Genomic DNA, 18189 nt, shown 5'->3' on the forward strand with positions numbered 1-18189 from the left:
TAAGTCTTAGTTTGTAATTTTAAGCATTTATCTAACTTTAAAAATTATTTTGGTTACTTTTAATCCTTTTCCAATTATTCGGGTGAAGGTTCCTACTTTGAATTTTAAGTCAAGTTATTGCAATCTTGTTGTTTTTTTTTAAATATATTGGTGGAGGTTTTTCTTTAACTTAGAGTTAAGGTTCTATTTATATCCTTTTTTTAGTTTGTTTGAAGTTTAAGTTAATTCCAAAAAGTTATTATCCTTTTCTTTACATCTAGGGTATACATTTTATTTTTGAATTTTTATTTTATTTTGAAAGTTTTTTTTTTACATCCTTCCCAAGTATTTGGTTCCATTTGCCTTTGAATTTTAATTTAATTTTTTTTATATATATTCCTGATTTTTAATTTAAACTTTTTATTGTTATTATTTTTTTATTTAAAATTAAATTCCTGTATTTCATTTAGAATTTTACATTATCTTTATTATTTTTTTCATCTTTTTTTTTAATAATTGGGTCGAATCTGGTTACTTTGAATTCAAATCTTAGTTTTAATTGGTAACTTTTTTTTGTGTCTTTTGCTTTTTTGAATTTTAATTTAAATTCAAAAATCTTTTTCTATTCATCTTATCATTTCTAATTTTTTTTTTTTTTTTTGGTTGGATTTTTTCATTTAATCTAAATCCAAGTTTTAATCTTTGTTTTGAATTTTAATTTAATTTCGAAAGTTTCGCTTGCTTTTGTGTGCGGTTCCAATTATTGGATAAAATTTTTTTATTTGAATTAATTGAGTTCGGAATTCCCCGGTTTTGTTTGACTGACGGTGTGTGTGTGACATAGAGTGAGTTTGTTGCGTGAGTCTGCGTTCATGACTGACGAGGAAAACAGGGAGTAAAGAGTACTAGGTGGTTTGGGACTGTTTGCTAGAGACAGGCCGTTTACACGTGCTTTTACACGTGCCCTTGAAAATCAGGTGATTGGCTCACTGTTCAACCAAATAGATACAGGGATTGAACACAGGGTAGATTTCCTTCCCACGGACTATTTCAACCGGTGTACAACCAGGATCTTTGGCTCGTTAGAGAAGGAGGCCGTGCGCGAAGTTAGTGTGTCCAGGGTTAGCCGGGTAATAGCGGATCAACCCGAAGCCAGTCTGAGTTTCTCTCACAAGCTCGACGAAATCCTCGCCGAGATGTCCGCCAACGAACAGCGTGGATCACAGGGGGGCGTTGATCCTTTGGAGCAGAAGGCGCCGGGAGCAACGGCAGCTGAGGTTGCGACGGAAGCAGGGGGCACAAAGACCACTGGGACGGACACCGAGCAACTGACACGTCTTATGGCAATGATAGCACAGCAATAGAGTTAATGGCCCAGTGGAATAATGAGCTAGGAACTATAAAAACTTGTGTAGTCAACCTCAGCGGCCGTATCACCGAAATGGAAACCTCTGCAGCTCAAGGATTGGATCATCGCTCCAATCAAGCGTCCACTCCGAACAATAGGGGACCAGGTAGAGAGGGAGCAGCGATGCAGGCCAACGGAGGAGAGCCACGAAACGACGGAGGACCCCAAGGCGCACAACAGCCACTACGTTGGAAGAAAATGGACTTAGAGAAATGGCATATAAAGTTTGATGGGACGGACAAGGGGATTTCGGTCGAGAGCTTCCTGTTTAGGATAGGGAAAATGAGGGAACAACATCAAATCTCTCATCATCAACTGTTTACCGATTTCCATTGCCTCGTGTCAGGAGCGGCTTTGAAATGGTACTGGCAGGTGTTGGAGGATCATGCCGAAGATCCGACCTTCGGGTATCTTGATCTGAAGGCAGAACTGTTAGCCCATTTCAAAACCGCAGAGACCGACTACGAGGTGGTTCGGCAAATCATGGAGCGTAAACAGTTGGCGAATGAGGGATTTGATGAATTTTATGGGGACGTGCACAATTTGACGTTTAAGCTGAGGAAACGAATACCCGAGAAGGAACTGGTCGGGATAATTAAGGGGAACCTCAAACCATACCTGGCTAACCTGACTTTCTCGTCAAAAATGGACACACTAGCGGAGCTGAAAGCTGAATGTAGGCGAGCTGAAAAGGTCATTAAAGAAAATAAGAGTAGGTCCAAAGGGGGTGTAAGTGAGCTGGTATACCCCGACGTTACGTTTCCAGAGGAAGGGGGTAGTTCCAAGCCACTGGAAGATATAGGGGCACAGTTTAAAAATAGGTCGAACGGTGGCCAACTCCCAGACAACAGGACACAAAATGTTGCATCACGTAATGCACCTGCAGGCGCTGTGACCTGCAGCCGGCTCCAAGCCAACCATCAACTCTTTCTGCCCCTCACCCTTCCACTTGATGTTGTGCTTCTCGTGTGGAATGTCGGTTGACCATTTTGCAAAGAATCCAACGGAAGTTAGTAAGGACACGCGATGCAAGTCCAGCTTTCATAATATGGTCTGCTTTTCGTGTGGGGGACAGCTCTTTTTGCATTTATAAGCCGCCTAAGGGAAACGGCAACCTGGCGGAGATGGCCGGGGCACTCAGTCAGGAGAAGGATCGGCCGGACAACAACCAGTAAAAATTTTAAAAAGGGAAGGAAGTATAAAAGCTGAGAGTAGTTTAGATCAGAGAAAGCAACGGGATTTGAAGGGCCTACACATCAGGAAAATGGAGTATGAGGAAGCACGTAGGAGGATATTTTGCGAAGAAATAATAAAGAAAAGAAAAACAAAAAACTTTAACAAAATACAGAAAATGAGGGAGAAGCGGAAAATGTTTAGGAGGATTCAGCATAAAATAATATCGACGATCGTTACAGTCAAAGGTGACAATAGATTTTTTCCGCAAGTTAAGATAGGGGTAAAGAGGCGCTAGCCTTACTTGATTCAGGGGCAGGAGCTTGTTGTCTGGGTAAGGATAGCACACAATTTTTAGAGGGTAATGAGGAAAGGATTCTTCCCATCACCAACCAATCGATTAAAACAGCTAACGGAGGAGAGACTCCAGTGGAAGGAGTTATCACGTTACCAGTGATGTGGAATGCGATGTGTAGGGACCTAGAGTTCTTGATAGTGCCAGGACTTCAACAAGAGGTTTACCTCGGAATCGATTTTTGGAGGGTGTTTGAGTTAAATTTAATGGGCAGAGGCCCTGTAGCTCGATCAACCCACACGACCGTAGCAGAACTCGTACCCGCCGAGGGGGATTTGTCTTTTGATGCAGTACAACATGTGTTAACCCCCGACCAAACAGTAGCTCTAGAGAGGGTAAAGGCACAATTCCCGTCGTTCGCTGTCTTAGGATTAGGTCGAACCGGATTAGAAGAACATGTAATACAACCTAATATAAACGCACGCAAGTCATTTTCTGTCAAAAATGTCTCATGCACATACAACTTGTATGAGAGCAACGCAAATTGAATTTGCTGCGTGAAAACCTAACTCGATTGCCAAATTTTTTTCTGCGTGACATTAAGATTTGACGTTTGCACACATGCCTTACATTGACGCAACGCATGCTTATTTGGGATCGGGCAAAAAACGCCGGTTGTTTGCGTGCGCTAAAAAAAACGCAGTGCGGTTTTATTAGGTTGGCATGTAAGCGAGTGCCTGTCAGAAAGAAGTGAACACACTTGTACTTGTATACTATGCTTTAGACTTGAGATTTGCATCAGCTGAGCGAGGCTGTTTGTAATTTTGCCATTTATCGCTTAGTTGACACAATGCACAAATAACCTACCCATCCATCATGGACACAATTGCCGTCTTCCAGTGAGTTTAACAGCTCCGGCTCACGCTCAATTCTCACGGGAATGCTCTGGATCATTGAGAGACTTGAGAAGCAGATGTCGTGAAATTTTCGCACACGCGAAATGTGATAGGCAGACGTCGCCGCTGTTTTTCATTTAACTCATACGGCGAATTTCTAAGCAGCGACATCTATTTTTGAAAAATTAGGTTTATTAAAGGCAGCGTTGCCAAACTAAAAGGAAGTAATTAACAAATTATCTGGCTCACAAATTGAACCAGACTTATATCTGGATTTATCTGGCTCAAATCGTTGTTGTTGCATATACGTGCAAAATTATTTATCTGGCTCAGGATTTTGCCACCGGATAATGGCAAATGAAACAATGGACAGAGTTGAAAAAAGCGATCGATACCTCTCGATAGTGCCATCTTTAATTTTGCATCTCTAGCCGTGTGTTCAATGGCGGCATTCGAGTCTGCAAATTTCATCTATGCTGAAAATAAAAATATCTCTTTCATAATTAATAAAAAAGGTCCACTGTTTTTAGTTAAATAAAGGTAATTTATTTACTATTATAGTAATTTCCCATTAGAAAAATGTATTATAAATTGTTTTGCGTATTCTACTATTATGCTTTTTCTAACTGTAAATGCCGTACATTTGGCCATGCTTGGTGCATGACATTCTGCTGCCACAATTGTCATTACCGCGTTTCCTTATGTAAATCACGCTTTCTTACAGGTCGGTGTATAAATTCACGGCACTACCATGCTGCTCACGGTTCCACTACTCTCAAAGGCATCATTATTCGGGTCATTGATCAACAAATGCAGGCAAGTGATACAGCCCAAGGCTTCCAACATATTACCACCAAAGGACAGACAAACGAACAATAACATAAACAATAAAGACGATTCACAATCTTCAAATTCTATCACTGTCAATCACACCATCGTAAATACTCCTTTATCCATATCTTCTATCGACAGGCAAGCGGGTATTGCCAGTTTAAGCGTGACCACAAGAGAAGCTTCATCTACTGTTCGCACAACTCTGGAAGAAAAAGTTGGTTTACCACCACGACCAAAAAAGCCACTCACACCTTTTTTTCGATTCATGCGGGAACAGCGAGAAAAAACGAAAGCAAATAATCCACATTTCAGTACAAGGGAAATTGTACGCGAAATGTCACAACGCTGGAGTGAGGCAGATGAAGTTACAAGAAATCGTCTGCAAGATGAATTTAAGCGTGAACTGCAAAATTTTGTTGAGGCAAAGGCAAAATATGAAGCAACAATGACGGATACTCAACGTGCCGAATTGAAGCTATTGAAAGACGAGATCCAAGAAGCAAAAGAACGTAGAATGATGCGAAAGCGCATTATAATGCTTGGACGTCCAAAGAGACCCGCCTCCGCCTTCTTACGTTTCCTGGTACAAGAGCGTACGAATGCTCCACAAACAGCAAATCAGACATACCGTGAATGGCAAGCAAAATGCGCAGAAAAATGGAGTCGACTTTCGGATAAGGAGAAACAGCCTTTCTTAGAAGAAACACGCCGAGAAATCACAGTGTACAAGTAGGTATTACTATTACGTAGTAAAAGTTGTTTTTCCAAAGATTATTTGCGCCCCTTTTTTGATCAACAGAAAGGATATTGCGGAATGGGAGGAGAGCATGGTGCGCTTGGGGAATATTGATGTTGTGCGTCCCAGTAATTTAATTGATCCGCCAGAACCCAAGTCGAAAGGCATAAAACCAAATGTATAGTTAAATGAGAATTAAAGCTAAATATTTTGATATGTTTAATATCTGATGTATTAAGCGCACTTTTCGTTTTCATACTTACCATTGTTTCATACACATATTTATGTATACCATATAAATAGACATATTTTGCTTAACGATAATTGGGATAAGCTGAAGTTCTCAACTATAGACAAACAATCAATTTGTTTTAAACGCGGAATGTCAGTTTATACTGCAGGTCGTTAACTTCCTATATTTAGTATAAATTTATATATTAATATATTTAAGTGTTTTGCATCTTTTTGTACAATTTGTTGGACAAATAAAATAAGGAGCCTTAGATATATGAATATATGTATATACAATGCAACTGTTTTTGTGCTACATTAGTTTTTCGTCCCCGGAGGAGAACTGTCTGTTCATTCGATTGTAAACAATGGTTCATTTGTTTCCAAGAATTTGACAAGTTTGAGTAAATTTTCGCTGAAAATCATAAATTAAACCTTTACCATGTAAAATACCCCAAAGTTATTTTGAAATAAATGAATGAAATGAATGCCCTAATTTGATTTTGAGGATGATGGCATCTATGGCCAATATTATTAAAATGAACGTTTTCACGCGCTCTCAGAGAACGAGAAGTTGCATATCAGGTCATCAGTGATCAAGAGACTGTAGAATAACAATCAAGAAAGAGCAGACGGAAAACCATAACGCTGCCTGACCTGCCTTCCTAATATCTCTGCTAAGAAAAAAAAAAAAATTGTTTGGTCTATAAACTTACTGAATTTGCGCTGAACCGTTTAACGGTTATAGTCGTTCAAGAAGGCGCACCAGTCGCTTCTTCGTTGGGGCCCAATTGGTCACACCAAAGGAGTTAAAATCGTTGGTATAATGGTGTAAAGATGATTGCCTGCGACAATATCGCGAGCTTGTGGTGCCTAGAGGAAGTGGTTCCAAACCTCCAAAGGCAAGGCATGAACGCGCAGTTTAAGGTGGTGCATAAAGCGTAAATTTCCGCGGTACCAAAAGTTTGAATCCGAATATACCGAAGCAGGATTGGAAGGTACTTGCTGTATCTCGGCCTACGGAGGGAGGTCAGTTCTGCATATCGAAATAAGCAGGAAGAGGATATATTGTTCACGCAGCTTGGCGAAAGGTCCTGGGGCACAGGAAAAATTTACATGCGACTCAGGAAAATAAGTTCCGAGGTTAACAATCCTAACACGCTAGAAGTGGGCGAGGTCTAAAAGTACCTCAAAAGCCGAAGAGAAAAAGGACAGGTGGAGGTAGCCGACGTCATCACGAAGGTCTTAGAAGACGACCAAGAGCCAAATGGCGCTGCGAGTCGCATAGAGGAACACCCGGCACAGCATTTACGACCCCGGAAAATAAGTCCCGATGATAACAATCACAATTTGCAAGAGGTGGGAAAGGCTGAAGAGAGCCTCGAAAATTTGAAATCAAGGGAGGAAGAAGAAGTCGCGTTGAAGGTGCTGGAGGGGGACAAACAGCCCAATTGTGCTGCGAGTCTAAAAGATAAACCTTCAACACAGTAAAGTGGCGTCGAGCGAACACCTAACCGTTGAGCAGGGTTCGTTTGACGTGGCGATGATCCAGGAGCCGTGGCTCCCATCGGGAGGATTTGGCGTTTACTACGCGCAAACGGAAGGGAGGGTACGATCTGCAGTCAATTTAAGGAAACAGGTGCATTCATATATGCTGTCTAATAACACTACTGAGGATCTGTTGTTGTTGTTGTAGCGATAAGGTTGCTCCCCGAAGGCTTTGGGGAGTGTTATCGATGTGATGTTCCTTTGCCGGATACAGATCCGGTACGCTCCGGTAACAGCACCATTAAGGTGCTAGCCCGACCATCTTGGGTACGATTTATATGGTCACATCAAATCTTCAGGCCATCCCCCCCTCTCCACCCCCAAGTTCCATGGGGAGCTTGGGGTCGCCAGAGCCTCGTCTGTTAGTGAAACATGATTCGCCCCGGATATTGAGCTGTATGAGCTGCTTAGTTCTGGATCACGGGTTCCGTTGGGGCTGTTTTTAGGGCTCCAGTTATGTTAAACATTGATAGCCTGCATACCCCTTTAATTTTTTAATGTTCTTATTTGTTTGGCTTGCCACCCTACAAGGACTCCATAATATACGATAGGCTTTACAATCGCTCAAAATACCCAATGACAGAGGTCGATAGGCCCCACTTACACCCGATCATTTTTATACTCAGTTGGGCAGAGCTCACAGAGTATATTAATTTTGATTGGATAACGGTTTGTTATACAGGTATAAAGGAATCGAGACAGATATAGACTTCCATATATCAAAATCATCAGTATCGAAAAAAAAAATTCGATTGAGCCATGTCCGTCCGTCTGTCCGTTAACACGATAATTTGAGTAAATTTTGAGGTATCTTGATGAAATTTGGTATTAAGGTTCCTGGGCACTCATCTTAGATCGCTATTTAAAATGAACGATATCGGACTATAATCACGCCCACTTTTTCGATATCGAAAATTTCGAAAAATCGAAAAAGTGCGATAATTCATACCCAAATACAGATTAAGCGATAAAACTTGGTAGGTGAGTTGAACTTATGACGCAGAATAGAAAACTAGTAAAATTTTGGACAATGGGCATGGCACCGCCCACTTTTAAAAGAAGGTAATTTAGAACTTTTGCAAGCTGTAATGTGGCAGTCATTGAAGATATCATGATGAAATTTGGCAAGAACGTTACTCTTATTACTATATGCATGCTTAATAAAAATTAGCAAAATCGGAGAACGACCACGCCCACTTAAAAAAAAAATGTTTTAAAGTCAAATTTTAAAAGAAAAGTTAATATCTTTACAGTATATAAGTAAATTATGTCAACATTCAACTCCAGTAATGATATGGTGCAACAAAATATAAAAATAAAAGAAAATTTCAAAATGGGCGTGGCTCCGCCCTTTTTCATTTAATTTGTTTAGGATACTTTTAATGCCATAAGTCGAACAAAAATTTACCAATCCTTGTAAAATTTGGTAGAGGCTTAGATTCTAGGACGATAACTGTTTTCTGTGAAAAAGGGCGAAATCGGTTGAAGCCACGCCCAGTTTTTATACACAGTCGACCGTCTGTCCTTCCGCTAGGCCGTTAACACGATAACTTGAGCAAAAATCGATATATCTTTACTAAACTCAGTTCACGTACTTATCTGAACTCACTTTGTATTGGTGTAAAAAATGGCCGAAATCCGACTATGACCACGCCCACTTTTTCGATATGGAAAATTACGAAAAATGAAAAAAATGCCATAATTATATACCAAATACGAAAAAAGGGATGAAGCATGGTAGTTGTATTGGTCTATTGACGCAAAATATAACTTTAGAAAAAAACTTGGTAAAATGGGTGTGACACCTACCATATTAAGTAGAAGAAAATAAAAAAGTTTTGCAGGGCGAAATTAAAAGCCCTTGGAATCTTGGAAGGAATACTGTTCGTGGTATTACATATATAAATAATTTAGCGGTACCCGACAGATTATGTTCTGGGTCACCGTGGTCCACATTTTGGTCGATATCTGGAAAACGCCTTCACATATACAAATACCACCACTGCCTTTTAAAACCCTCCCTAATATCTTTAATTTAATACCCATGTCGTACAAACAAATTCTAGAGTCACCCCTGGCCCACCTTTATGGCGATAACTCGAAAAGGCGCCCACCTATAGAACTAAGGCCCACTCCCTTTTAAAATACTCATTAACACCTTTCATTTGATACCCATATTGCACAAACAAATTCCAGGGTTACCCTAGGTTCTTTTCCCTAAATGGTTATTTTCCCTTATTTTGTCTCCACAGCTCTCAACTGAGTATGTAATGTTCGGTTACACCCGAACTTAGCCTTCCTTACTTGTTTTACTTGCATAAAGTGTCGTCGGGGTCTTTTTCACTGTCTTCTCCACTTTCAGCTTCCACGATATTGTAGATCCTATATATTTTGTACAAGGTTTCGTTGCAGGGTCACCCCTTCTAGCTAAGGCAGTTTAAATTTTTGCGACCATACACTGAATAAACTAAACTAATTCAGGACGTTATACCTCTTAGTAAACAAGGCCATATCTACCGTCTCCGGTTGGCGGACGGTATGTATTTTCCGAAGCGCCCAATCTATCAAAGACCTTCTTGTTGCAAGGCATTTTTCAAGGCAGTTGGTTGATAACCAGCAAGCACAGCATGAAATATTGTAAGAAATAAACAAATTTTGAAAATATTCGAAAGCCTTAGGGTTATTATTAGTGTCAAATTGGTTATAGGCGGCGCGGTACTTTTAAAAATAGATCCTGTTTAAAATTTAAATTTAGCTTGTTATTGGATTTCCAACCTTTTCCACCTCAAATTTCATTTTGCTGCTCAAAAAGCAAATTAATTGATTGAAAAAAATTCGAAAGTTTTATTTTTAAATTGAAAATTAAATTAGAGCTTACGATTTCTTCTCGAACACAAGCGAGATTTTCGAGACCCGAGAAATCGAGAACTCGACTTCTCGCGAGATTCTCGTGTATCGAAGTACTCGTAAATCTCGCGAGCTTCTCGACTTTCAATTCAGTCGCTGCATTAGCAGTATTCTATACATTTCGGTGTTTTTTAGTTGTGGTTTTCTGGAAATTTTCGCTTGTGATCCAAAAGAAATCGTAAGCTCTATATGAAACAGCCAATGATGAATCGATTAAATTGAATGTCGAGAAGCTCGCGAGCCTTACGAGTAATTCAAGATTCCAGAATTTCGCGAGAAGGCGAGACGTGCGAGAAATCTCTTCTCGAACAAGTTCGTAAGCTCTAAATTAAATTCAAAAATTCAGTATATGTGGCACGGTCTCTTTAAAAATAGATATTGTTCAAAAGTTGAAGTGAAAATTATATTGGGTTTTTTTGCCCGCGGTCGCCGTGGTTTGATGGTAGCGTGCACCGCCTACCACGCCCAAGATCATGGGTTTACGCCCCGGTCAAAGCAATATCAAAATTTTAGAAACAAGTTTTTTCAATTAAAAGAAAATTTGTCTAAGCGGAGTCGTCCCTCGGCAGTGTTTGGCAAGCACTCCGAGATTATTTCTGCCATGAAAAGCTTCTCAGTGAAAACTCATCTGCCTTGCAGATGACGTTCGGAGTCGGTACAAAACAAGGTCCCGTCCCGCCAATTTGTAGGAAAAATTAAAAGGAGCACGACGCAAATTGGTAGAGAAGCTCGGCCTTAAATCTCTTTGGAGGTTTTCGCGCCTTACATTTATTTTTTGTTTGCCCATAAGCAATTTTTTTTGTAAGTTTCAAAGAAAATCTTTTTGAAACAAAAATAAATAAATAAAAGGCGGCAGACACTTATTGAAAATCCAATATCATTACAAAACTTAGCAAAAGGTTCATAGCCTTTTTTTTAACAATTTCGATATAAATAATTGGTCTGTTTGTCTGTCTGGTCTATTCAACCCAAAATAAGTGAAGAGCAGTTTGTGTAAGAGCAGAGTAGAACAGCTGTCAAAATCAAATAGAGTAACTGTTTAACACTCATCTCACGAAACACATTTCAGAAAAAGTTTCAAAAAATTCGATACTTACATAACTAATTTCAATGCAAGATTTGGCTAAAATATATGCGAAATTACGAAATAAATTCACTAAATAGATTACTTTCGAAATTATCTATTTGATTTATTTTTATTTAAATTTGTTTAATTTTGTATTTATAAATTACAATTTTGGTTTTGATAACTATTAATTTGTTCAGTGCCCTAACAAGAAAGTTGGTGCAGAAATCTGTGATCTTAAGTGATCTAGTTTAATTTCGAACATACTCATGAAGTAGAGCAACTCAACGTACGAAACTAATAATACCAAGTGTAACACTTTTTATTCAGGAGAAAATCTGAAAAATCATTCGGGAAAAAATTGTCAAAAATCAATGCAAATTTTGTGATACCTATAACTTGTACTTTGTTGGACTAAAAACGCTTGGGCTACAAAACTGCATACTCAAAACAATTTAGAAAATTCTAAATAAAAAGTTCGAAATTTTCGTAAAATATTCTCCAATTTTAGAATTTTTTCGAAAATGTTTTTGTAATTGTTTTCACTAAAAAAATTTTTAGAACATCGAAAAAAAAAAACGAATTTATTTGAAGAAATTTGAAAAAAAATTATAATGCTATTTTCAGTGCTGCTCAAAATTGTTTGTATTGAAGTGCAAATTACAATGCATGTACAAAATTGTATAAACACTGCATTTTATTTTTATACTCATGATTGGATAACGGTTGGTTGTACAGTAGGGCGGGTCGATTTAAAAATCGCTCATTGCTCTGTGAAAATCGTATTCTAGGGATCGAAATTAGAAACTTTGCCGAAGGAACCATTCCTCTAAAACGAATTCTGATGTCCCCCAATTTGGGTAGGGGCAAATTTTGAAAAATCCCACTTTGACCCTTTTAGAGTGCTCCAATCGAGTCCAAATGTATGACCGACCCCCACTAAATTTGGAGGCCTGACCCACGGATGCTAGTGGCACACCCCCTGGAACCCCCCTGGGGGTTCACCATACAAACATTTCAAAAAATCGCCGGCTTTGCACTTTACATGAAAAAATCAGCTAAATGGCTGTTTTTTCTTTATTTTTATTTATTTATTTATAATAATATTTATTATTTATTTATAATAATATCTATTTTTTCTCTTAAAAAATTTATTTAGTCAGAACATATGTAAATGAAAAAATTAATTTAAGTGAGTTATAGAAAAGAAACTAAAAAAAATTATTGTTTGAAGTCTTTTTTACTTTCAAGTCTGGGCAATTTCGCACGGCTCTCTAATGTCGTCGCCATAACAGCCTCTACATTTTCCGGTATAACCCATTTGGAAACGCTAGCTAGCAATTGAACATGTCGTTCCGTTCATTGTATGTGTGATGGAATTTTTGGATCATTAAACGGTGGATCATCTTGATTTAAATATTCTTTCAATGTATCGTACGGAATGCTTCGCGTGAATGGTGGTTCAAATACGATATTTATATCATTCAAATTGATCATTTCCGTATAACTTGTGCAATTAAAGTTTATATCTGGCTTTTTATAAACTCTAAGTTCCATTGGCTCGTCAACATCGGTTCGATAGCGTAGAATTTTCTTGATGGCACAGTCGCGCTTTTCTTTGCTATCATCAAACAACATTGATAACAAGATATTTTCCGAATGCGTATAATATGAATTATCTTTAATTACTTGATTGACAATTTTGCATAAACGAGGTTCTAGAAATCGTGACCAACCAATGAACTCGAAAAATAATGCACTGCCGTACACGACAGAGCTGTAATACTTGATATTGAAATACATTGGCACATAACATTAATTATAAATTCAACCAGAATTCTTAAATTTGCATCTGGATTTTCCGTTGTCACATATAATCGCAATAATCTAGCGGCCTTGGTGAGCCACCGAGAATGTACAATTTTCCCTGGTTTGATGTTAGCCAGATCCACCGGAACCACGCCGCTAGAAATTGCATGGGCCATGTCGTATAAGTACTTCGAATCGGTGAAAATTCAATTTTTTCTGGAGCAGTGGGCATATTTTGCAACTCAATTTTCTGGAAGCCGTCCACCACCTGAAAATATATAATAATAAAATAATTAAAAATGGTGGACAATTATAATAAATGAGTGATAGCAATAACTTACCGGAAGAGTTTCACATTAAAAAATTGTTTCCAGAGATTTAACATACTCTGTAAATTGTTGGGTGTTGTTTCTTCTCTTGATTTGCTCTTGATACTTGTCAAGCAATTTATTCAATTTATTAAATACACTTTTTTTCAGCATTATTTCCATACCAAGTTTTTCCCAAATTCCAATCAACTTATCTTGTACTTGAATAGTGAATGATTTATGGGAAAACTTTTTTTGTTCTGTTTTAGCTCCAGATGGGTTGGTAAATTAAGATCAGTTAAATCAGTAGACACACCAAAAACAGTAACATCATGCTTGGGTATATGACTCATTGGGTTTTCGATAGTTGTTGATGTAGTTGCTTCATCTTGCGGTGTAGAGGATGGTGGATTCATTGTAAACTTTTTGATTAGCACTTCAAACTTTGAGTTCTTCACAACGACTTAATGCATTCACAAAAACTGTTGCGTTATATATGGTCTACGAGACGAGGTAATAAGAATGAAATGGTAACTTCAATTCTACCTGCTGTGTCTTGTGGTTGCTTAAAAAAAACAACACAAGCAATTTTACGATCTGCAATTGTGTCACAGTGATACCTTCATTTTTTAAAACGGTTGAATAAAAAACCCACACAACTATGTTTACGACATGCAAATGCATCACAGTGATGCCTTGGTTTTAAAAGGGGGTTGTAAAAACGCTAATTTCTAATATTTTTTTTAATTTCTTTTCTATTACTAAGTTAAATTCATTTTTTCATTTACATATGTTCTGACTAAATAAATTTCTAAAGAGAAAAATAAACTCCAAAAAGAAAAAACATAGGCATTTCGCTGATTTTTTCATGTAAAGTGCAAAACCGGCGATTTTTTGAAATGATTGTATGGTGAATCCCCAGGGGGGTTCGTGTGGGTGTGCCACTGGCATCGGTGGGTCGGGCCTCCAAAGTTAGTGGGGGTCGGTCATACATTTGGACTCGATTGAAGCACTCTAAATGGGTCAAAGTGGGATTTTTCAAAATTTGCCCCTACCCAAAAGTTCGACCCAAATTGGGGGACATCAGAATTCGTTTTAGAGGTATGGTTCCTTCGGCAAAGTTTCTTATTGTGATCCCTAGAATATGATTTTCACAGAGCAATGGGCGATTTTTTGCCTCCCCACAAATCGACCCGGCCTATTGTACCGGTATAAAGGAATCGAGATAGATATAGACTTCCATATATCAAAATCATCACTATTGAAAAAAAATTTGATTGAGCCATGTCCGTCCATCCGTCTGTCCGTTAACACGATAACTTGAGTAAATATTGAGATATCTTCACCAAATTTGATATACGAACTTATCTGGACTCAGATTAGATTGGTATTGACAATGAGCGAAATCGGATAATAACCACGACCACTTTTTATATATATAACATTTTGTAAACACGCAAAAAACTTGATTATTTAGTAAATAATACACCTAGAATGCTGAAATTTGACAAGTGGACTGATATTGAGACTCTTGATAAAAATAAAAAAAATAAAAAAATTTTAAATGGGCGTGGCGCCGACCACTTGTGATAAAATCAATCTTAAAAATATTATTCAGCATAAATCAAAAATCGTTAAACCTATTGTACCAAAATTCGGCAGAGAGATTGCCTTTACTATAAGAAATGCTTTGAAAAAAACTTAACGAAAGCGGTTAAGGACCACGCTCACTTTTATATAAAAGATTTTTAAAAGGGTCGTAGACTAGAATAATGAGCTATAACTTAGCAAAAAATAGTTTTGAATCAATGATATTTAACTTATCAAGTTTTATTGTAAGAGGAAATGGGGAGACATTTTTTTTAACGGGCGGTGCTATATGTTACGTAGAATAGTAATTTATCTGAAATGACATGTGCAATTGAAGCTCAAGGTGAGTATATAATGTTCGCTTACGCCCGAACTTAGACACCTCTCTCTACTTGTTTTGTGTTTAAAAAAACAAAAATTAAATTTTTAAATGGTCAAAAAGCTCAAAAGTTTCAATATATTGATTGCTTAAAACATTTCGTAAATCGCCTTATCATCACAGTACTCAGGAGCAATTAAACTTAATTCGCAAAATCCAGCATAACAACTTCGCTCAGTCAGTAATATCGCATTCAGAGCATCGCCACCAATTTCTTTCAACGACACTCGAATTACTACTCGAATTTTATTTTCGGAATTGTGGTGAAAAACTGAGTCTAAAAAGGCCCCATTTCTGATGGTGCTGGCGACCCAAATTTTAGTCCAAATACAATATTTGAACGAGTTCACTTCTAGGTCCATGTAAAGTTTCAGCAACTGCTCGAGCCTTAACTCAGAAATAGTTTAGACCACGAAAAAGTACTTCAGTCTGGACTTGTGGAGAATTCTATGATGTTCAACTTCGAACTGAGCACGAAACTCTAGCAAGACATAGGAAGCGAGATATTTGCGTAGTACTAAATTGTCCGACGCCGAGTCTTGCACATCACAAGGCGCGCAAATGCGTAATATCATGATTTTTAATACCATTAACATAATGTCAAAATAAAGGCGTGTGCAAGTTTTCAAGTCTTATCTCAAATTCTCTTAAATGACTGGAGTTATTTTAATTTTCTTAATGAATCAATTTTGAATACAAATTTTTTTCAGTGCCATAATATTTTTGAATAATTTTTAGTTGTCAATTTGTTTTTTATACCGAAGTGCTCGTTTATCATATGAAAGTGCTTTTGCTTTGCACTTACGTATGAAAATCAAAAACTTCCATATGAATTCTATTTAAATGTGAGCGCTTTGAACATATTTTTGTTATATTTAAAGTGTAAATTTGTATCTGTGCCTATTACTCAGGGCAAAACAAAAACAACAGCAGGTTACATCAAAATTTTGAACATATTTTTATGTTAAAATTTATTATAAAAGTTTTGAAATTTGTATGAAAATATTTCTTTAAAAACTTTGTAATTTCTTTTCTGCGAGTCAAAAAATATGTATTTTAGTGTATAAAATTTTGAAATTTGTCGGCTCTCACACATACTCTAAAAATGCCAGCTATCAACTTTGCCAGCAAACTGTCATGGTGGAATCACCAGGTGATAAATAAAAAAAGATAGAAGATGTACGCTATCTGACACGGTAGTGATCTAGAGGGTAAAATTTTTACGCGCATTAAAAAAATGGTAGAAAAATAAATACTTTGCTACGAAAGCCATTACAGAAATTGCTTTTTTCAGCATATCAGTGCCATCTAACGCCAATGCAGAATAAATACAAAGGACCAGTGCGAGTTAACATTACTTTTAGCAACGAATAAAAATAAAAAATTCAATTTGGCCACCTTAGCTGACCTCAATTTCAACTGCAAACTTTCATTGAAAAACCGGACATAAAAGAAACATGTGTTATGCATATAAAGTACATATGTACTCAGTTATTTAGTTGAACTTGTCTGCCTTTGGCGGAACTTAAATGGGTTTCGGGTTCGATGAAAAGTTTTACAGTCACACTTGGAAGTGATCGTGATAGTCTTAAATGTGTTTCCGTCCCTCAAAATTCATTGACATGCTCATCTGCTTTATTGATTTGTCGTTGAGAGTCGGGATTAAAACATATGCTCTTCTAATATAAGTTAGAAAATTATATAGTGCGACACGATCACTTTCAAAGCTGATTTTATTCTGTCTTTATTTTACATGATTTTACTTAAGCTAACTAAGCCTATCAAATTTTGCCCACCGTTAATCAAAAATATAGTTGTTGCTTGTCAATGAAATACCAAGCATAAAAAACATATTCCAGGAATTTATCTACCGCTGCTTAGCGTGACGTGCGCAAAACCTTTCCAATTCCTGGCATTTCCCACCTTTGCAATCAATGAAGATCATAAGCATAGTTGTAGTTACAGCTTCGTTCTCATCTCATTCAACTCTTGTTGTTGTCACTCTTACTATTTTTAAACGGTTTTATTTAGCTTGAGTGGACAGGCAGGCCGCACGGCCGTTGTGAACGAATCTTGTAATTGAAATTTAAGTAACTTCCCGATAAGCTACAAGCTTGAAACTTGGAATATAGTTCAGAACCCGATGGCAATGCAATAATAAAAAAAAAGTCGCCGCTAGGTGGCGCAAGGATCGATATATTCGCAAAATTCGCATTTGTGGTCCGATTTGGCTCATATTTGGAACACATAATAAAAATCGTATTTGTGGTCCGATTTGATTTGGTCCATATTTGGAACACATAATACATACATGAATAGAAAGCGACCTATGATGCCCGATTTGGCTCATATTTGGAACAAATATTGCATACAGTCCGGTAGAAGAGACATCAAAATATTTTGGAGTTGGAGGAGGGGCAAGCATACGTGGCGCAGAGTCGAGTAAAGTCTTTGGAGGATTATGTATTGAGGACTTAGGTTGTAACAAATTGGCAGGAAAGAGTCCTTGTAATAATGAGTCACTAAATGAACTAAATAGAATGAGAATTAATAGGCGACTAAATAAAGACTAAAAACTTGAAAATAAAATAATAAAAAACAAGTAAGGAAGGCTAAGTTCGGGTGTAACCGAACATTACATACTCAGTTGAGAGCTATGGAGACAAAATAAGGAAAATCACCATGTAGGAAAATGAACCTAGGGTAACCTTGGAATGTGGTTGTATGACATGTGTATCAAATGGAAGGTATTAAAGAGTATTTTAAGAGAGAGTAGGCCATAGTTCTATGGATGGACGCCATTTAGGAATATCGCCATAAAGGTGGACCAGGGCTGACTCTAGAATTTGTTTGTACGATATGGGTATCAAATGAAAGGTGTTACTGAGCATTTTAAGAGGGAGTGGGCCTTAGGTCTATCGGTGGACGCCCTTTCGAGATATCGCCATTAAGGTGGACCAGGGGTGACTCTAGAATGTGTTTGTACGATATGGGTATCAAATGAAAGGTGGTAATGAGTATTTTAAAAGG

The 18189-nt window shown here is 37.6% G+C and overlaps 1 protein-coding gene across 3 annotated transcripts; it reads left to right on the plus strand.

The window, feature by feature from the left end:
• Positions 1-4154: 4154 nt before the first annotated feature.
• TFAM (mitochondrial transcription factor A) lies at positions 4155-6040 on the plus strand. Of its 3 annotated transcripts, none has more exons than XM_067773062.1 (4): positions 4155-4291; positions 4476-4567; positions 4724-5314; positions 5385-6040. In XM_067773062.1, exons 2-4 carry the CDS (start codon positions 4503-4505, stop codon positions 5503-5505), a joined length of 777 nt encoding a protein of 258 aa, XP_067629163.1. In that variant the 5' UTR covers positions 4155-4291; positions 4476-4502; the 3' UTR covers positions 5506-6040. The 3 variants fall into 3 exon arrangements, with proteins under 3 accessions (XP_067629163.1, XP_067629169.1, XP_067629153.1); XM_067773068.1 differs by having other exon boundaries at positions 4724-5318; positions 5385-5522; XM_067773052.1 differs by having other exon boundaries at positions 4476-5314.
• The last annotated feature ends 12149 nt before the right edge of the window (positions 6041-18189 follow it).

The sequence above is a fragment of the Eurosta solidaginis genome, chromosome 1 (genome assembly GCF_040869045.1).
Source record: "Eurosta solidaginis isolate ZX-2024a chromosome 1, ASM4086904v1, whole genome shotgun sequence".
Taxonomy (NCBI): domain Eukaryota; kingdom Metazoa; phylum Arthropoda; class Insecta; order Diptera; family Tephritidae; genus Eurosta; species Eurosta solidaginis.

Bases quoted from the DNA above. Each gene is read 5' to 3' on its own strand.
- TFAM (XM_067773052.1), top strand. From the start codon at position 4,503: ATGCTGCTCACGGTTCCACTACTCTCAAAGGCATCATTATTCGGGTCA. The intron at 5,315-5,384 runs GTAGGTATTACT...TTTGATCAACAG, and splicing joins CGAGAAATCACAGTGTACAA to AAAGGATATTGCGGAATGGG.